Raw genomic sequence first — 19,346 nt, 5'->3', positions numbered from 1 at the left:
TTCTTCTTACCTGTCCACTCTTATTGATGGAGAGCTACCCTGAATCATGGACCAGCTGATGACCAGACCATTTTATTGTATTAAGCTGAAGGACCTTTAATATTCATGTTTCTTTTTAAACTCAACCCAAAACTCTAGTACCTGAAAATCAGCACCTCAATAATTTTGAGAGTGGAAAAGACGAATAAGACATGTGACATAATTTTTAAAACATGAATATATACAGCATGATTTTTAAAAAGGCTATTTCCCTATTGTTAATTGCCTTTTGAAAAAAATTTCACTTGTGAAGTGCTCCAAATGTGACATGTTAAAATATAAAAAAATTTACTGAATTTAATATACATGTTCAGAGATAGAAATTATTATAAAAGTGGTGAGTTCAGTCTCTTAGACAAGGATTGTTTACCTTCTAAAAATTAAATGGAGACTAGATCTGAACATCAACAGTCCAGAGAATCATCTTTTATGGATTTAAAACAGAAATCGTGCAAACAGCAAACGCTGGCAAACAGCCCTTTTAAAAAGCCCAATCTCAAGTCAAGAGTCCACAAAAGCTTACTTTTCCAAGTGTTTGCCCATAGAGTTATTTCAACACCGCTCTCAAATATGCCCCTGTGTCCTTTCCCGCAGTGAAAGGCGTGAACACGTATGGTTTTGCTCTTTGCAAAGAAGGGTCGTCAATTGTCCAGGATTCTGCCACGGTTTTAGGGATGAAGTGAGATTAAATGATTTGGGGCCAAATGCATCTGCCAATTCCCTGCAGAGCAGGGGAGAATGGGGGGTCGGCAGCACAGCTGCAATTAGAGGGTCTGTCCAAAAAAGGCCGTTTGAGAGGGAGAGGGGGAGACGCAGAGAAGCCGCCGGCGCCCCCTCCCAGCCCGCCGGGCGCGGCGCCTGCGCTCACCTCGGTGTCATTGTTGAGGTTCCAGAGGTCCAAGCGCCCCATCCCGTCCACGCAGGCAAACAGCGCGGGGTGCACGGGCGACCACATGACGTCGTACACATAGTCCGCATTGTCTTCAAAGGAGTAGAGCGGCTTGTTGTGCTGCAAAGCAGAGAGGCCGTGAAGACTCCGTGGCGCTGCCGCTGCCTCGGGCTGTCTAGCGAGCCTAATTAAAAACTCTGCACATTCACAACGTGTCATAAAACTTCCCGAGATGAAAGTCCTCGGGAAGGTGAACCGCAGCTTTAAAGTTACTAGAACTGTCCACTGGCAGAAATAAATACCGGGGGTGGGGGCGGGGAGGGACTCTCACGGGGCTGGGGGCCGGGACGGGCGTGGAGGCGGTTTCAGACACAGTCGCGGAAGACAGTCCGCACAGGTGAACGGGCGGCCCGGGGACTCGGGGCGCTCGCCGGCCTACGCGACGCCAGTTCTCGGGGCCGAACCCAGGCGTGCTCTGCTCGCCGGGGTCAGACCCGCGGGGAAGGCGCTGGAAGCCCGGGCAATTACGGTGACCCAGAACCCTTCGCACGGAAGGCAACGCCTGCCACCTAGCGGCCGTTTTCTGTGGCTGCAGCTCCGCTTCCCATCCGACTCCGGGGCCAGATTTATACTTTAATGGTTCCTTTACGCGGGAATGGGGTCCCGTAGTTTAAAGGGATCTGTAGCTCTTCGGGCACGCGAAACATTTCGCGGTTCTGAGACTCTGGTCTCTCTATTTAGGATCAGTTCACCCAAATCAAGTGGATTAGTGAGGCTCAATGCACTGTCCCTCAACCTCCGTGGAAGGCGAATCACTTTTTCTAGCTCACCCAATATTTCTAAGAGCCCTGAAAATCGATGTTTTGGGGGGAAATGCATTAACACACCCCTACTGCATACAAATGCTTCCCCTCCGGAGGGATACAATAAACTAAAATGGCACTCCTGATTTCCAGCGAATATTGTCACATCAAAATAGCACAGAAGTCAGAGATAAGTATGAACGTACACCAGAAATAAAACGTAATTGGACTTCATGAATTATTCATTCCATCTGGCTTGTCTTATTCTAATTTCTGCATAATGGCTTTACTAATCCCTGATCAATTAATGTAAAATGAAATTTAAATGATAATGAAAGCCCTAGAGATAAAAGAAATTAAGTATTCTTATATCCTCTGACAGAAATCTAAACAATGGGAGTTTTTTTCCCCAATGTCTTCATCCAGTCAGCTGTCTGTACCCTCTTCATGGGCTCAGTCGAATGCCTGTACAGGCCAGAGAAATAAGATCAAAAAGTGATAACACACAATATGAACAAGCAAATCCTTTCTGCAGAAAATGTTCAAAGAATGTATCTGGGGGGAATCAGCACCAAATATCTGAGCAAACTCCCAAGATGTACTGTGAAGGAAAATAAAGAGCCCCAAATCCGTGTGCTGAACTCAAAGTGGGAAAAGTCAGTGAGAAAACAATAAAACTCCCACAGCCTGAACCGAATGCAAAAATTTAAGGTAGTGACTAAGTGATTTCTCCTTCCATGAATTATCTTGCTTTAGCATTGCTGAGACGTGAATACAGTTGTTAAGACTATTATAGCAACAGAAGATTTTAGGTGAGACTTTGCGTGTGTAGGGGGGGTAGTGTGTGTGGTCTTATTTTTAATTTAAGAAGTACCAAAAAAAACACGTAACACTGTGATCGCAAAAAGAATTAAATGGACATTAGTATTATAGTTTTGTATTTTACTCCTCTACATTATAATTCTTATGCCAATATATCTATTCTATCCCATATTTTCACTCTAATTTGGACCTAAGATTATTTGCCTATTTGCTATTGATGTAGGTTTTTTCCATCCTGCCACTGCTTGGACTACATGATTCAAACTTCCTTCTTCAAAGAATCTGGATATCCATGACACCTTAAAATAGTATGATAACATCATCTTTTTTCATTAATATAAAAAAAAGGCAGGGTAGATAAAGTAGGTGGTCCTTCATTGATCTCTTCTGAGTATTCAATTCTCTTAGTAGATTATTCCTGTTCCAAATTCTTGATTTTATAGCTAGCCAGTCACTATTTGTTAGAGAATATGAGTAACACATTTTTCTTAAAATCAAAGAGTAGCAAAGATTGACACGTGCTTTAAAAAGTCAGTTCTCAGGACCCTTTATTAATAATCCAGCTGATAGGATAACTGAGCATACAGAGGTGTAGACACACATGCACACACTCAGACATTCAATAAATATATAACTAATCTACAGTCCTTGCTTTGCTCAATTAGAAAACCATCCAGCTTTAGAGCCATCCAGGTATTTTCAAAGAAGTTGACATATTTGATATGTTAATTCGCTAATCTCTAGTGTTTCCCTTTCTCTTGTTGTGGCTTCTTTTTTAAGAAACTTAGTCAAAACTGTAATATATCTTGGATATTTTACCTTTTAAACATCTGGAAATAACTTTTAGTTCATCCGACCAAAAACCAATTTTCTCGTATTAAATAGTCTTGTACTGAAATGCTAACATTCCCTTATCACCTCCTACCTCCAAGACTGAATCTTTCATTCTAAAAGTCACTATGCAAGTAATTCTAAATTACAGATTGTGCATGTTTGGGGCAAGGGAGAAGGATGTATATTTTCAAAGGATTTGTCTTAACCTTGATAAATTTACAGGATGAAGAAGTCTTGGTCGGGATCGAAGGCATTAATAGGGTACCAAGGGAACCACCATCCATGAACCACTAGTTCCCAAGATTAGATCAGCAGACCCCATAGCACAGGCTAACGCCACTCTTATAATAGGAAGCACTGCTGTTCTGAATATTAAGTGCAGTTTTTTTCAATAAAGGAGCTTTCATTCTACCTTATTTGGGACTCAAAAGGTAAGCTGAAAACCTCACCGAAAATTTGTCTGAACCACTTAATATAAAACATTTCCTAATTTACATATATATCATGAAATATTAGCCCTTTCATACAATACGTCAAAAGCATTAGGGCCTAAAGATTCTGTTTTTGAATTCTGAAACATAGATGCTTGTATCCACAAAGTTGTGATAGCTTGCTATCGCATTAGCACCAGTTTTAAAACACTACAAGTTTTGAAAAGGTGGAAAGTGTAAGGGCAAATGTGACCAATGATTTTTGAGGAGGAACCTGTAACATTATTTGTATGTATTAAAGCTACAGAAGCTTGATGATCTTAGATATTTACTCTGCAAAATACCAGGCCACTTAGTAAATTAAGTATCATTCCACTGTGTGTTACTATAGAAAGTGTTTTTCAAGACAATCAAATTTCACTAGTGTTTTTCAAGACAATCAAATTTCACTTGTGTATTCTCTTTTCTGATGCCCTGTTTGGCACTGCTGACCTGTTAGAAAAAAGAAAAGAAAAAGGAAAACTGCCTTGTAATGCAGTCAACAGTATGTGTGACACAAGCCAATGAAATAAGGCTGTAACAACCAGACAAGTTTCCAGGGCTGTGCCCCCCAAATGCTAAAATATCCAGACATGGATCAGCATGATTTTAATGCCCTGATTCTCCAAGTGTCGAGAAGTAGGCTACCAGTCACCTCCCAGACAGACTTGAAGGGCAGGGAAGGGTAATTTGCTGGGTGTTTGCATGTGCCTGACTCTGTACACATATTGTCTAATTTAATCCACATCAAATCTCTGTAAGGTAGACAGTATTTACAGAAGAGAAAATGATAGTTCAGGAAAGCGAGTAGCTTTCCCGAGGTTGTTCGTGGCGACACTGGAGTTGGTTCTTTGGTTTTTCTAGCTGTTAAGTCCATTTTCTGTCCTCTGGAACCGTACGGTCCTCTATGAAACACAGTGAAGGTCTTCAGCCTTCACAGAAAGAGAAGATCTGTTACCCGTCCTGGCTGCTATCCCATTTAATTCAACCCATACTTACTAAGCGCACATTATGTAATTTATAGGAAGAGTTAAAAATATCACAGTCAGAACCTTTCATTTCCTGAATCTGTTATTAATAATCCCGAGACTGTTACCCATACAATTCCAGGGACTCTTAGAGCCTTGTGACACTAACAGAAATCTCTCCAGAAAACTAAGAAAAAGGGTGGAAATGGCCCTTTAGCCAGCAGAGATTAAAGCAGGCCGTGCCTTAGAGAGTAGAATAAAATGATGCTAAAAGCAAAGATCCAGGTTCAAGTTCACTCAATGTCTATACAACCTTGGGTGAAGGACTCCAATTGAATTATATTATCTGATAGATGGGGACAAAACGAGGAGGATGGAACAGAAAAGGAAGTAGGAGAAAGTGCAAAAATTACAGACCTTGGGAAATTTCACTTAACATCCTTGGATCTTAGTTTTTTTTCATCTGTAAGATGGAAATCTGGAGAAACTGACCTCAAGGGTTCCCACTGGCTTTGTGATTCTATGACTGTTCTGTGGTAAGGGCTGAATGGAATAAAGCATGTGAAAGTTTAACAAAGAGTTATTCAAAACTACATATTATAATTAAAGCCATCTTCCTTGATGTTCTGTGGAATTTATATTTCAGCAATTTTTTTTTACTTTGAATTCATATTTCATCAAAATACATGAAGATGTATGAAGGTAGTTTTCAGTGAAAAAAATGAAATAATAAAGGTAATAAAAGATTTCTTATTTGACCAGTTGGAGAAGGGATAAAAAATATTAAATTTACATACAAGAGGCAGGTAGTGAACTCTGTTCAAAAATGAACAGTTACAACATCCATCAACGTTTTACAATAAAGACTTGATCTCTAGATTGAGCTTTGATTTTACAAGTACACTTCTGACAATGAGGACAGCTGCACATTTTTCCAATCAGTTAAGTATAAAATGATTTCATGAGAGGTGAATTTCTATTTCTGATGTCAGAAATGTACCAAAGTCACATCCAGGGAATCTAGTGTTTATTTTCCTCTATATGATTTATTTTCCTCTTATCAGACAGCTCAAGGCGTCCCAATGGGCTTTGGTTTTTTGAAGGCTGGTGAAAAGGAATATTTTGTGCTAAAATGCCTCCTAACACCTCCAAACACTGTGGTTCTTGAGGTTGCATCTGCCTGTAAATGATTAGCTTTCAAAGCCAACTTAGAAATGTCGACCCAAACCAAGAACCTTTCTTTGGAAGGGCAGGAAGTAGGGAAGAGGGTATTATAAGGGTAGGTCGGATGGGGGTGGACAACTAGCAGTAGCATTTCTGTATTTTTTATTCTGAAATACAAGGAAAACAAATGGAATCTTACCTTGAAAACTGTATCTTGTTGGGGAAAAAAATGATGACCAAAATACTAAACAATAAGTAATAATAAAATATCCTTCAAAAATTGTCATGTGGGTTCTGGTGAAGTAATTAAATAGCCAGCCAGTTCTTCCAGGAAATATTAAAAATGTGAGACCACAGTATCACTTAAAAAAAAAAAAAACCCAAAGGACCCCCAAACTTGAAGCTCACGAAAATGGATGCCTCTACCATAAAAAGAAAGTTCTTATACAAACAAATCCAAACTCACAAACCAAACCAGAAAACCAACTCTGTTGGCCCAAAAAAAGGTGTTGGGGACTTTGGTGCTGTTGAACCAAATGGAAAACATCATTTGCAAACTACATGCCAGGTCCTCCTGAAGCACAAAGTATCCTGTATTTACCTTAATTTTTGTGGCTCATATCGTAACAATACTCCTGATACCCAAATCCTATCTTTACCTGCTTCTATCATGGTAAGAAATTCAAAATCAGGCATAAACACTTTGGCTGAGCTATTCTTAACAGAGTTAAGTATAGTGAGTCTGTTTGTTGTTTGTGTGCCTCAACCGAAAATACATCTGAGGACTTTAATTTGAATTAGTTAATATAAAATAATTAGAAAGAAGGCTCTAGAAATCCAGGAATTAAGCCTCTGCCTCTGTATAAATGTAGAAGTTCTGCTGAATAAGCCACATAAAAGGTGTTCTTTTGTTACACTACCTTCCTCTCCTGCTTATTTGCATGAAAAATCCTTCTAATCCAGGAGGCGCCACCAATAAAGAGGATAATTATCCATATAAAAGAATGTATACATATTCACAGGTTTTGACTAGTATTTGAGTGTTTAAAGTCACGAAAAAAAAACCTACAAGCTTTGCCTCCCTTGTTCATAAAGGAGTATTTCCCCCTGCACAGGCACAATTTTTATGCACATCAGCTCCACCTCAGGGCTCGCCTTTAAAACGGGCAGGCGTTTTAGTGAAGCCTGTAGAGAATTACTGGGAAAACGCTCAAGCTGGGGTGCTCTCCTGAACTGAACTGTTGGGGTTCATCTTAGCTGCTAGCGTGCTTTGGATAAGTTCTGCCTCCTGACTGGAGGAGAGGCAGAGCAGAGAATGTCAGTTGATGGTTGGCTCATTGGTACCATTCGGGTGGTCTCTCTCTGGGCTGCTGGCGTCTCTCTGATATAGACTCTGTGACTGCAGGAGGAGGCAAGCCAGTTCAAAAGAGACCCTCTCTGGTTACTGCTGCCCCGACTCTATTTCTACCTCGGTTGTGGTTTCACGCCAAACATGATGCTGGTTAAAGAAACATTCATCATACAGCTAACGTTCAGGTTGATGAGAGACTGTGTTAGGAAGGAGGAGGGAATGGACAGAGACTGATGTTTAGGACATGCTGGTGGAGAGGCTGACCTCGGACTGGACCTACGCAGCTAGAAGTGTGGTTGTAGTCGTACCTTTAAAGGTTAGAAAGACAAGCAAGGATAGCCGTGCTTGTAGCCTTAGGCAGCTTTGCGTATTTCTTTGTTACTATTTAGGGTTAAATTGCACAACTGCATTTTGTCAGTGGGTAGATCCAGTGGTAGAACATCTCCACTCTGATCCTTAAACTGTCCACCTCCATCCACTCTAGCGTCTGGCTTACAAACTCTCTCCCCATTGTAAATAAAATACACATATATATGTAGAAAAATGGGCTTCCCAGGTGGTGCTACTGGTAACCCACCTGCCAACACAGGAGACATAAAGAGATGTGGAATTGATTCCTGGGTCGGGAAGATCCCCTGGAGGAAGGCATGGCAATCCACTGCAGTATTCTTGCCTGGAGAATCCCATGGACAGAGGAATCTGGTGGGCTACAGTCCATAGGGTTGCAGAGTCAGATATGACCAAAGCAACTTAGCAGGCTCGCAAAAATATAAATATATAAATTTAGAAATACATAATTCTTAAAGATTTAAAAAGATAAAGTTATAAGCCTAGATGGAATTCCCAGGCAGACAGTGGTAAAGAGTCTGTCTGCCAATGCAGGAGATGCAAGAGACGAAGGTTCAATCCCTGGGTGGGGAAGATCCCCTGGAGAAGGAAATGACAACCGGCTCTAGTATTTTTGCATGGAGAACCCCAAGGACAAAGGAGCCCGGTGGGCTGCAGTCCATAGCATTGCAAAGAGTCAGACACGACTGAGCAGGTCTGCAGGCATGCACATAAGCCTAGATCCACAGATTACGGCTTCCCTCATGGCTCAGCTGGTAAAGAATCTTCCTGCAACGTGGGAGATCTGGGTTCAATCCCTGGGTTGGGAAGACCCTCTGGATAAGGCAAAGGCTACATACTCCAATATTCTGGCCTGGAGAATTCCATGGACTGTATAGTCCATGTGGTTGCAAAGAGTCAAACATGACTGAGTGACTTCACTTTCACTTCACAGATTACACCTTGACTCTCCCTTCGTTCTTATGTCTAAATTCTACAGGGTAAACACTTGTCAGTTCTCAGAGCTAACCTGACATCAGAGGTCACACAACATTTAGTAAATATAACATTTAGATGAATTTTGTTTCTTTTCAAGGAGTCATATACCCAAATACTCAGCTTTAAAATTTAATGGTAAAGTCATCTAAATAATTAAATATCCTATTCTACCTGCTCAACAATTCAGTGTATATTGTATACATTCAATTTTGCTTCCCAGGTGGCGCTAGTGGTTAAGAACCTGCCTGACAATGCAGGAGACATAAGAGACATGGGTTTGATCCCCGGGTCGGGAAGTTCCCCTTGAGGAGGGCATGGCAACCCACTCCAGTATTCTTGCCTGGAGAATCCCATGGACAGAGGAGCCTGGGGGGTTACAGTCCATGGGGTCACAAAGAGTCGGACACGACTGAAGTGTCTTAGTACAGCACATATACATACATAAGAAAGGCACATTTTCAAAGGGTCAAGACAAGTTTTTTCTGGGTCTGCACCCCTGCCTCTCCTGGCATTAAATGCAATATATATATTTTTATATTATATCTAAGAGTGGGATAGCTGACAATTTTATTTTAATGGTGGAAACAGTGTATTTATTTTAATTGGTGCAGAGAATCCCACACAGCAGAAGTTCAAAACATTCAGTTCAGACAGGGAATACATTTGATATGCTTCCTGCTTACCTTTGTTGATTTGATTACCTATTTTGTTTTGCCTAAGCCAAGTTGAAATTAATGTCTATTCAAACTGGAAACACCAGCTAAGCAGGAGATGAGGTGATTCAGGACATTGGAGATGGGCCTGAGAAAATAACCTAGTATTAATGATGAACCCGGGACAATTTGCAAGGCTAAGAGGTCACATGAGGCTGCCCTAGGTGGACCTACCCTGGTTTGATCCAAACACAGCTACTTTAGGGGATAATGAGGAGTTTTAATTTATCTTTCAACATCAGACATAACATGCAGGTTAGATCAGGAGGTGGGGATGGAGGTATCTTTGAATTTCATAATTATGTGGGCTTCCCAGAAGGCTCAGTGGGTAAAGAATCTGCCTGCAATGCAGGAGACACAGGAGACATGGGTCGATCCCTGAGTCAGGAAGATCCCCTGAAGGAGGAAATGGCAACCCACTCCAGTATTCTTGCCTGGAGAATCCCACGGACAAAGGAGCCTGCTGGGCTATTACAGTCCATGGAGTCGCAAAGAGCTGGACACGACTGAGCGACAAAGCACAGATTATGCACATAGTTGTATCTGCTATTTGACATTCTCATTCACTCTGCAAACAGTAGCACTTAGAAGGAGAAGGATGAGGAAAGGCAACCCCTCCGGCATATCACTGAAATGAAAGGGCAAACGTTTCTGCTCTGGTTAAAAGAGAAAAGAAAGGATTCCGCAAGCCCTTCTCAACCAGTCAGCAGGGCGAATTTTAAGTCTCAAAAGTGTTTGTACTTCTATGGATTATTCACACATGCCTGTATAAACATTTAACAGGTATGTGTTGGTGGGTGACTGTTTGGGGGGGGCGGGGGTTTCAGGGGTAAATGGACAGGAAGCATGGACACAGGCTAGGTCTGGCTGTGACTTGATGATTACATTCCTGTGGTTTCTTTCACAGTTCAAGTATTCTCCCTGAGTGAGCTTAAAAAACAGAACCCCGTCCTTCTCCGCCCCGCCCCCCCAAAAAAGGGAGAAAAGAATCTGATGACTGGCATAGGTAGTTTTCTAGAAAGCTGATTTTAATGTTTGCCACCTTATGTTAGGAAGGGAGGGGAAGAAGGGGTGAAAATGAGGATAAACGAAGAAAAAATAAGTCAGATACCACCTGAAGGTCATGTTTATTACAGAGGCATCCAGCAGGGCTTTGGGCTTGTGGGGGAAAAAATGCACTTTCATCCAGGAAGTGTGGATGGCAGCAAACTATTGATTTTGTTCATCATCTTGCCTGTGTCAAGGGTTATGCTCAGATACTGTAACCTCTAACTTTTAATTTTTATTGTGTTTTTCTTCTGATGCTTTAAACATGTTAACAAAATGCTAGCAGAAACAGATATGCTTCAGGGCCCTCTGCTTGAATTATATCATTTTTAAGGAGATGTTTCCATCGGAGTTTCAAATAACCTCACCTACCTTAACAAAATACATCATTTCACTTAAGCTCTCCGAAAGTATTAATTCCTCAGCAATGACTTACTGAGGACCTACCATATTCTTCCTACTTCAGGAAATCAATAGAAAGATAAGATGTAACTGTTTATGAGGACTTGGAGTCCAGGTAGGAAAATAAAAATTTTGAGGTAATAAGAGAAAATTGTTTCCTTGGGAGCCCATTTTCTCATACTGTTCCAAAAGGACTTATGTTGTCTTACAAGTTAAACATACCGCAAAAGTAAGAATAAAAACACAACAGACGCAGGTGAACAGAGAGCTAATAGAAGGATCCTGAGATAAACTGATTATCACAATCTGGTAGTAAATCAGCTCTGTATTTCCTGATAATTAAGACAAAGAGTAAAACCCATCATGTCACAAGGAGGTATGCAGATTTCCCCATCTGAAGAAAGAAAAAAATATAAAAGAATGTCCTCAAAGACACATTCTTGGGAAAAACTCAAGGAGGAATTTACCATGTCTGTGAATCTCTGGAAAAGAGACTGGCTTTCTGGTTTGTTTATGCCAAAGAAAGCGAACAAGTAGGTAGCCAGGTGCTAAATTCTGTGGTACAGATGTTAGGTGCCAGAGGAATTCGGAGATTGGGGAGATGGCGTGTTGGTGGTTACCTTTAGTCTGATGTGGTCAAGGAAGGTATTATCTAGGACAGGTGATGGGACCCGCCTAGCAAGATGCATAGACTTTGATACATGTTAAGGAAGTCAGTCGGTGGGTTGGGGGTGGGGGGAGTTACAACATGAAAAGACCTGGCTGTGAACATCAGCATGGAATTCCCAGATGGAAGGCGAGAAGTGGGGACAGGTTGTGGAATCTGAGGATTCGTCCTACAGAATAATAGGAGATCATTTTTGTTTGAATAGAGTCGGGGGTAAAGACGTGTTATGAATGGTCTTGGGTATAGAGTTAAGACTTTTTTTTTTAATGCAATAAGCTACTCATTTATTAAACATGTAGTGATAAATGTGCAGGGCATTGTGCTATGTACTAAATGGGTTCAGAGATGTCTTACATTCATGTGGGAAGTTTTCAGCTTCTCTATTGCAGAAAAAAGCAGCAGCTGCACAGTGGGGCCGGAAGATCTGATTTATGTATTAAACACGGTGTGTTTGAGTCTCTGGAGACGACACTCGGGTTAAGCCGGCAGTCAAAATGTAAGTCTGAGACTGAAAGAGGGGACAAGATTTAAGTCCATGCCAAAGCATCTTTCACAAGAGATGCTGAGGAAGAGGGGAGAGGGCTGCAGAAATGAGTCCTAGACAGGCAGTATGACACAAATGAGGACTAAAAAGAAGCCATCACACTCAACAGTTAGGGGGTTCACCAATGATCTTGGAGAGAGAAGCGTCAAAAAGCTAATAACAGTTGGTCAAGGAGTGGCTAGGAAATATGGCCGCAGTTGGACTGGAGGACTGTTGGCTCTTTGATTGGTTTGGCAAGCTAACCCAAATTTTTGGACATGCTTGTGATAGTTTAAGCCATCCAATCACAAACCATCTATCTCTCAGTTCGGTCACTCGGCCTTTGCAACCCCATGGACTGCAGCACGCCAGGCTTCCCTGTCCATCACCAACTCCCAGAGCTTGCTCAAACTCATGTCCATCGAGTTGGCCATCCAACCATCTCATCCTCTGTCATCCCCTTCTCCTCCCGCCTTCAATCTTTCCCAGCATCAGGGTCTTTTCTAATGAGTCAGTTCTTCGCATCAGGTGGCCAGAGTACCTCCAAGATCTCTAAGAGGATCCTAGTGTTACTTGTGTTTGTGTCTAGAGCTGCTTTCCTTAATTCATAAGACCACCCCCTTGCCATTCTGATGTACCATCCCTGATGTTTCAGACAGTTTCTCATGTAGCTTTGTAGCTCACACTTGGCAACAAGCCTGGCAAACAGGAGGCAGAGAAGATGCACTCAAAGTGGGTGTTGAAGCGGGTAGCATCTGGGTGCCGTCCTATCTTTTCCTGACACCTCTGAGCAGAGCCTTGAACTTTCCCCTGATTCTCTGGGCTCTGGATTCTTTCTTGGTCTCCCCAGGGCTGAACCTCTGCTTTTCCTGATGGGTTCCTGATTCAGCATCCTCCTAGGACTATCTCTTTTTCAAGCATGCTACTTTGGTTCACTTCACTCTGCTCCCTTAAGTATTATCGCTGATGAAGAGCACCCCATCATGGCAAAGGGGTCAGCATGTTTGTACAGCATGGGCAACAAACCAAACCCAGGGGACTGCTCTTGTGGATGAAGGTGGTGTGAAAAATAGTAATGAAAACCAGGCTTGGACAGCAGGAAACCTAGTCAGGCACTTCCTGCGTATCATAAGAACAGGGTACTGGGAATTAAATGCCTGATGAATTTTATCTCATTGAAAACAAACAAAAGTTATCTGTGGACTTAAAACATTACTATATACCTGAGATTCTTTTTAAAACATACAGTTCTATTGGTGTGTGTGTAGTGGCAGGGGGGAGGGGGTGGGAGAGAGGAAGAGAAAGAGATTTGACTGAGAGGGAGATTAACATAATTTTTCATGAAATATTTTTACATTCACATATTCTTATGTTTATTTGTCTGGAGAAGAAGAGAGATACCTAGAAACAAGAGAATGTTGTCTTGATGGTAAAAGATCCTGAATGGAAATCAGTACCATACAGGGACCAGACATCCTGCATCAGTTTGTAAATGTATTCTGAACACAGTAACAATGATGAGATAGGTCTTTGGATTCAGCGTCAACAAACTGACTTCTCTACAGAGCTACCGTTTGATCCAGCAATCCCACTCCTGGGCATATACCTGCAGAAAACTATTAGCGGCAGGATACACACACTCCAGTGTTCTCTGCCTCACTATTTATGATAGCCAAGACATGGGAACAACCTAGAAAGTTCATCAACAGAGGAATGGATAAAGAAGATGTGTGTGAGTGTGTGTGTGTGTGTGTGTGTGTGTACACACTTATACAATGGAATATTATTCAGCCATGAAAACAAAATAATGCCACATGCAGCAATGTGGGCAGACCTAGAGATTGTCATACAATGTTGCTTATATATGGAATCTTAAAAAATGGTACAAATGAACTTATTTATAAATGGAAATAGAGTCACAGATGTAGGGGAAAAAAAAGCTTATGGTTACCAAGGGGGAAAGAGAGGGGAAGAATAAATTGGGAGACTGTGGTTGATATGTACACCCTACTATATAAAATAGACAACTAGTGAGGAACTTCTGTACACCACAGGGACCTCTACTCAATACTCTGTAATGACCTATATGGGAAAAGAATCTAAAAAAGCGGATATATGTATAACTGATCCACTATGCTATATAGCAAAAACACAACATTGTAAAATCAACTGCATGCCAATAAAAATTAATTTTAAAAAAACTGCAGGGATAACTACTGATGTTACTTCTAAACTGTGGAAGAAACTTCTATTCTATAAATTCAGGCATTTAAAGATGAAGCTATTAATGGAAGTCCATGACTGTTATGCAAAATTCCATTCACAAATGCCAATAATCAGGAATTAAATGTATTAAAGTCCTGTAAGAAGCAACACTCCTCCCCCCACCCCAAGCAAACAAACTTACTTCTCACATTAGCTATAATGCATCGACTATTCCTGCAACTTTCCCTCACCAACTATGGGTCCTTCAAGGCTCTGCTGCCCCTGGGAGCCAGCCTTGAAGGAATTAGAGCCCTTTAGGCACGAGGGGTGTGGGTGTGCATGTGGGTGTATGTGGGGGTGTGTGTGTAAGAACATCAGGAGAAGCTCATTATTGTTAAGCTGTTTGTCCAATAGGCTAAATTATGTTGGCCCCAAAAGTCACTGTCTCGGCGCCTCAGAATGTGACTATTTGGATATAGCCTCCAGAAAGAGGTGAATAAGGTTAAATGAGATAATGGGGGGCTTTAATCCAATGTGACTGGTGTCCTTATAAGAGGAGGAGCTTTGGATGCAGACAGGCACGGGGGAGGACACAGGGATAACAGGGCCATCCACAAGCCCAGGAGAGAGGTCTCAGAAGACAACCCCATCAATACATTGATCTCAGACTTCCAGTCTCCGGAACTGCGAGGAAATAAATTTCTGTTGTTATACCCATCCCATCTCTGATACTTTGTTATGGCGACTCCAGCAAACTGATACAGCTCTCAAAGGAAAAGAGAAAGAAGGCGCTCTTTTTTCTCCTTGGCTTCCAGTGTACACCCACATGGGCACATACACTCTCTGAAATTCTGAATTTATGGAATTTCCCCCAAGAGTGCAAGACAGAGCACTGTGTGTTGACTTAACACACAATCAATGATGGCAGCCCCACCCTGGGCTTTCTTATGTCTCCCACGGGAAGGGGCCTGTCGTGAAGACAAGGGCAGCAAAACCTCTCTTTAATTTTCAACGTCACCTTATATCACACCAGTAACTCTGCCATGTGTCCGAGACCACTGGGACAGGGGAGGATGAAGACTGGAAGACTCTATGCAACCTCAAGACCAGCGCGCCAAACCATCGCAGGGACCCAACTGAACGGGAACCAGAAATGACGGTTCTGTCCGATTCAGTTTTTTTTGCCCGAATACAGAGCTATTTCCCCCACCCCTGAAACGAAGCCTTCTGTGCTTGAGACAAGAGTGTATTTCGGTTTAATCTTGTGACCCTCTGCAGTCTCCATCTTGAAGTCTCTTTTAGACAAGGTAGCTGGAGGGTGAGGCAGGGGTAGGGTGAGAGGGCAAGCAGGCAGGGTAGCCAGCCCAGCTAGGGTCCCCAAGCAGGGCCCTCCTCTCCAGGGCTGTTAGCCTTTCAATTCCAGAGCAGGCAGGCGCCTACGTGGCTCTCCTTGTATGCTCAGTCGTGTCCAACTCCTGTGACCCGTGGACTGCAGCCCGCCAGGCTCCTCTGCCCATGGGGTTCTCCAGGCAAGAATGCTGGAGTGGGTTGCCATGTCCTCCTCCAGGGGATCTTCCCAACCCAGGGATCGAACGTGCATCTCCTGTGTCTCCTGCATGGGCAGGTGCATTCTTTACCACCAAGCCATCTGGGAAGCCGGCTCCTTATCAGTCTCCTTTAAAGGCTAACTCCTGCATAATGGCTTCCTGAGGCTGGAAAATTTTCAAAGTATTTTTGAATACATCTCCACAGCCCCTTCTCTTAACAATAGCATCTATCAAACAGCGAAGGGAAGGCTCTGTTTAAAAGCACCGACGGCAGATCACAAGAATGTGTTTGATTGCCAAAGTGACTAATTTATTTTTACACAGTATTAATGATGCTACAATAACTAATATCTATAGCCTGGTTTTGACAGTTTATTGCAAGGGTTCCCATTGTTTAAAAAAAGAAGAAAAAGGAAGAGGGAAAAAAAGCAAGTATGGAAGAGAGTGTTTTATTGTGCTACATTTCCATTTGTTAACAAAACTCCCCATAAGCAAAACCAGAGGTCATTAGCAAACAACCAAAACATGCCTGTCTCCAGAAGAATACAGCTCCCTTCATCATTTAAAATACAGCTCTGCTGAAAACCCAAATCAGGACAAATCCTTAACATGAAAAATTCAGTGCAGACTTGAAACCACCTGACTTTACTTTGGGTTTGCGCTCCTTAAAATTACCTAGAAAATACCATAATCTTCCCATCGTGCGGCTGGATGTGGGCCAGGGCCCTGGCTCCAGAGGCAAAGGGCAAGACTAAGAATCATGTCTGAACAGACAGCTCCACCCTCTCTCCCAAGTCCACTTGGCCTCGTGACAAAAAGTGAGGTCTGAAGCACATTCATCCAGGGCCTGGGTTTTTGGCCCAAACGCAAGACTCTCACAGGACAAACAAAAATGAAATCCAAAATGTTATCGTTCTTGCCTTGAGAAGTCAAACGGGTTTAATAGGTGCTGCACATGGCGAGTGGTTCCTGTTTACCATGTAATAGGGGACAAACAGAAATGTACTCACTTGTAGGTTTTTGTTTAGGAGAAGGATCTTAGAGCTGAGAGTTTAAATTCTAATGTGATTTTTGGTAATAATTATGTGTGTGTGTGTGTGCATGCATACAAAAAATGAGATGGAGACAGAGTGCAAGAGAGATTTCCATATAGAACCAAATACTGTGAAACTGAAAGGCCGACCATGAGGAGGGTGGAGGCACGGGGACCCCACGGCGGGGGCCTATCTGCCTGGCATGGATGGCCCTGGACTGTGGGCAGGCCTCTCAGCGCCCTTTGCTTGCCTTCACTGAATGCTTCGCTCTTAAGCACGCTCTCCCCCCAGCGCCCACCCACTCTGACACCCCCACTCTCTCAGGCGTTGGATGGGTGAGAGCCAGGAGAGACTGTCAAATGATTTTTACCTCCTGCTGAGCTAGCGACAGGCCCGGTACAAATAGCTACATTGAGAAAGTACCTCCACGCCACACAGCAGGAGCCAGGGTTCCAGCAAGACAGTCCCGGGATGTGAATACCACCATCTGATCCCCGGGGGCAGGCCAGCGCTGAAACGGACCACGTGCTCCAAACGTGCCCCCACCACCCACCCGCCACTCCTCACCCCCTAATCAAAACCCTCTGCTCTAGCCAGTTGGCTGCATTCACAATCCCCTCTGCACACTGGATCCCTCCTGGCCTTCAAGCTTGTGTTCACACTGCTTCTTCCTACCACTTAAGAAAAAAGGATTTTCTCTCCTCCTGGTAAACCAATCTTTAGATCCCTATGAAGGCCTGCTGACCTGAGCAATCCCCTCTTGGACCCCTACACACACAGTGATGTCTCCTCCTCCCAGGCCCCCATCTTTGTTTTCTGTCTTCTTCTTAGGTGCTCTGTCTGTGGCTGTCATGAATCTTGTATGGTTATGTTTAAATATATCTTTCTTTAATAAATGGTGCTAGGAATCAGTCCATCCTAAAGGAAATCAACCCTGAATATTCACTGGAAGGACTGATGCTCAAGCTGAAGGTGTAATATTTTGGCCACCTGGTGCAAAGAGCCCACTCATTGGAAAAGACCCTGATGCTAGGAAAGACTGAGGGCAGAGGATGAGATGGTTGGATGGCATCACCGACTCAATGGAACACAAACCTGAGCAAACTCCGGGAGATAGCACTTGAAATGGATTAAAGACCTAAAGGTAAGACTGGACACTATAAAACTATTAAGGAAAAACATAGGATGAATACTGTCTGACATAGATTGCAGCAATCTTTTTGGATCTACCTCCTAGTGAAAATAAAAATGAAAATAAACAAATGGGACCTAATTAAATGTAAAAGCTTTTGCACAGGAAAGGAAACCATGAACAAAACGAGAAGACACCTCATAGAATGGGAGAAAATATTTGCAAATGAAGTGACAGACAAGTGATTAATTTGCAAAATATACAGATAGCCCATGCAACTCATTATCAGAAAAACAAGCAACCCAGTCAAAAAGTGGGCAGAAGATCTAAATACACATTTCTTCAAAGAAGACATACAGATGGCCAAGAGGCACATGAAAAGATGCTCAACATCACTAATTTTTAGAGAAATGCAAATCAAAACTACTATGAGGTATCAGTTTACCCCAGTCAGAATGGACAGCATCAAAAAATCTACAAACAATAAATGCTAGAGAGGGTGTGAAGAAAAGGGGATCCTCCAACACTTGGTAGGAAGGTAAATTGGGAGAGTCACTACAGAGTTTCCTTAAAAAACTAAAAGTAGAGTTGCCATATGATCCATCAATCCCTCTAGATAAATATGCAGAGAAAACTGGGTCTAATTTGAAAAGACACACACACCCCAATGTTCATGACAGCACTGTTTACAAGAGCCAGGACGTGGGAGCCACCTCAGTGTGCATCAGAGGAGAAATGGATAAGGAAGACGTGGGACATAGCATACAATGGGCTAGTACGCGCCCGTAAACACAATAATGCCATGGGCAGCACATGGATGGACCCAGAGACTGTCACATTGAGTGAAGCAAGTCAGACAGGGAGAGACAAATACCATGCTTTCATCTACATGTGGAATCTTAAAAAGTGGCTAAAATGAACCGAGTTACAAAACAGAAACAGAGTTACAGATGTAGAAAACAAACTTAAAGTTACCAAGAGGGAAAAGGGGTGGGGGGAGAGACTGGGAGACTGGGATTGGGAGACTGGGATTGGGATTGGGAGACTGGGATTGGGATTGAGAGACTGGGATTGGGATTGGGGGATTGGGGGACTGGGATTGGGATTGGGAGACTGGGATTGACATAAACATGCTGCTGCTGCTGCTGAGTCACTCAGTCGTGTCTTACTCTGCAACCCCATGGATTTTGGCCCACCAGGCTCCTCTGTCCATGGAATTCTCTGGGCAAGAATACTGGAGAGGATTGCCCTACCCTCCTCCAGGGGATCTCTTTCCAACCCAGGGGTCAAACCCAGGTCTCCTGCATTGCAGGCAGATATTTTACCCCTGGGCCACCAGGGAAGCCCCATAAACCTACAACTCTATATAAAAGAGACAACTGATAAGAACATACTGTATACACAGGGAAT

At 42.8% G+C, this 19,346-nt stretch overlaps 1 protein-coding gene across 5 annotated transcripts in view; it reads right to left on the bottom strand.

The window, feature by feature from the left end:
• The window catches only part of DYNC1I1 (dynein cytoplasmic 1 intermediate chain 1), a 370,602-nt gene that overhangs the window by 23,296 nt on the left and 327,960 nt on the right, over positions 1-19,346 (bottom strand). For all 5 annotated transcript variants that reach the window (XM_043872801.1, XM_043872800.1, XM_043872803.1 and 2 more), the window contains one exon: positions 908-1,048. In XM_043872801.1, coding sequence (XP_043728736.1) covers positions 908-1,048 — 141 coding nt within the window. The remainder of the gene's footprint in view (positions 1-907; positions 1,049-19,346) is intronic.

This window comes from Cervus elaphus, chromosome 18 (assembly GCF_910594005.1).
Source record: "Cervus elaphus chromosome 18, mCerEla1.1, whole genome shotgun sequence".
NCBI classification, from domain to species: domain Eukaryota; kingdom Metazoa; phylum Chordata; class Mammalia; order Artiodactyla; family Cervidae; genus Cervus; species Cervus elaphus.
The sequence above is the reverse complement of the archived record's forward strand: the minus strand, read 5'-3'. Positions and strand labels throughout refer to the sequence as shown.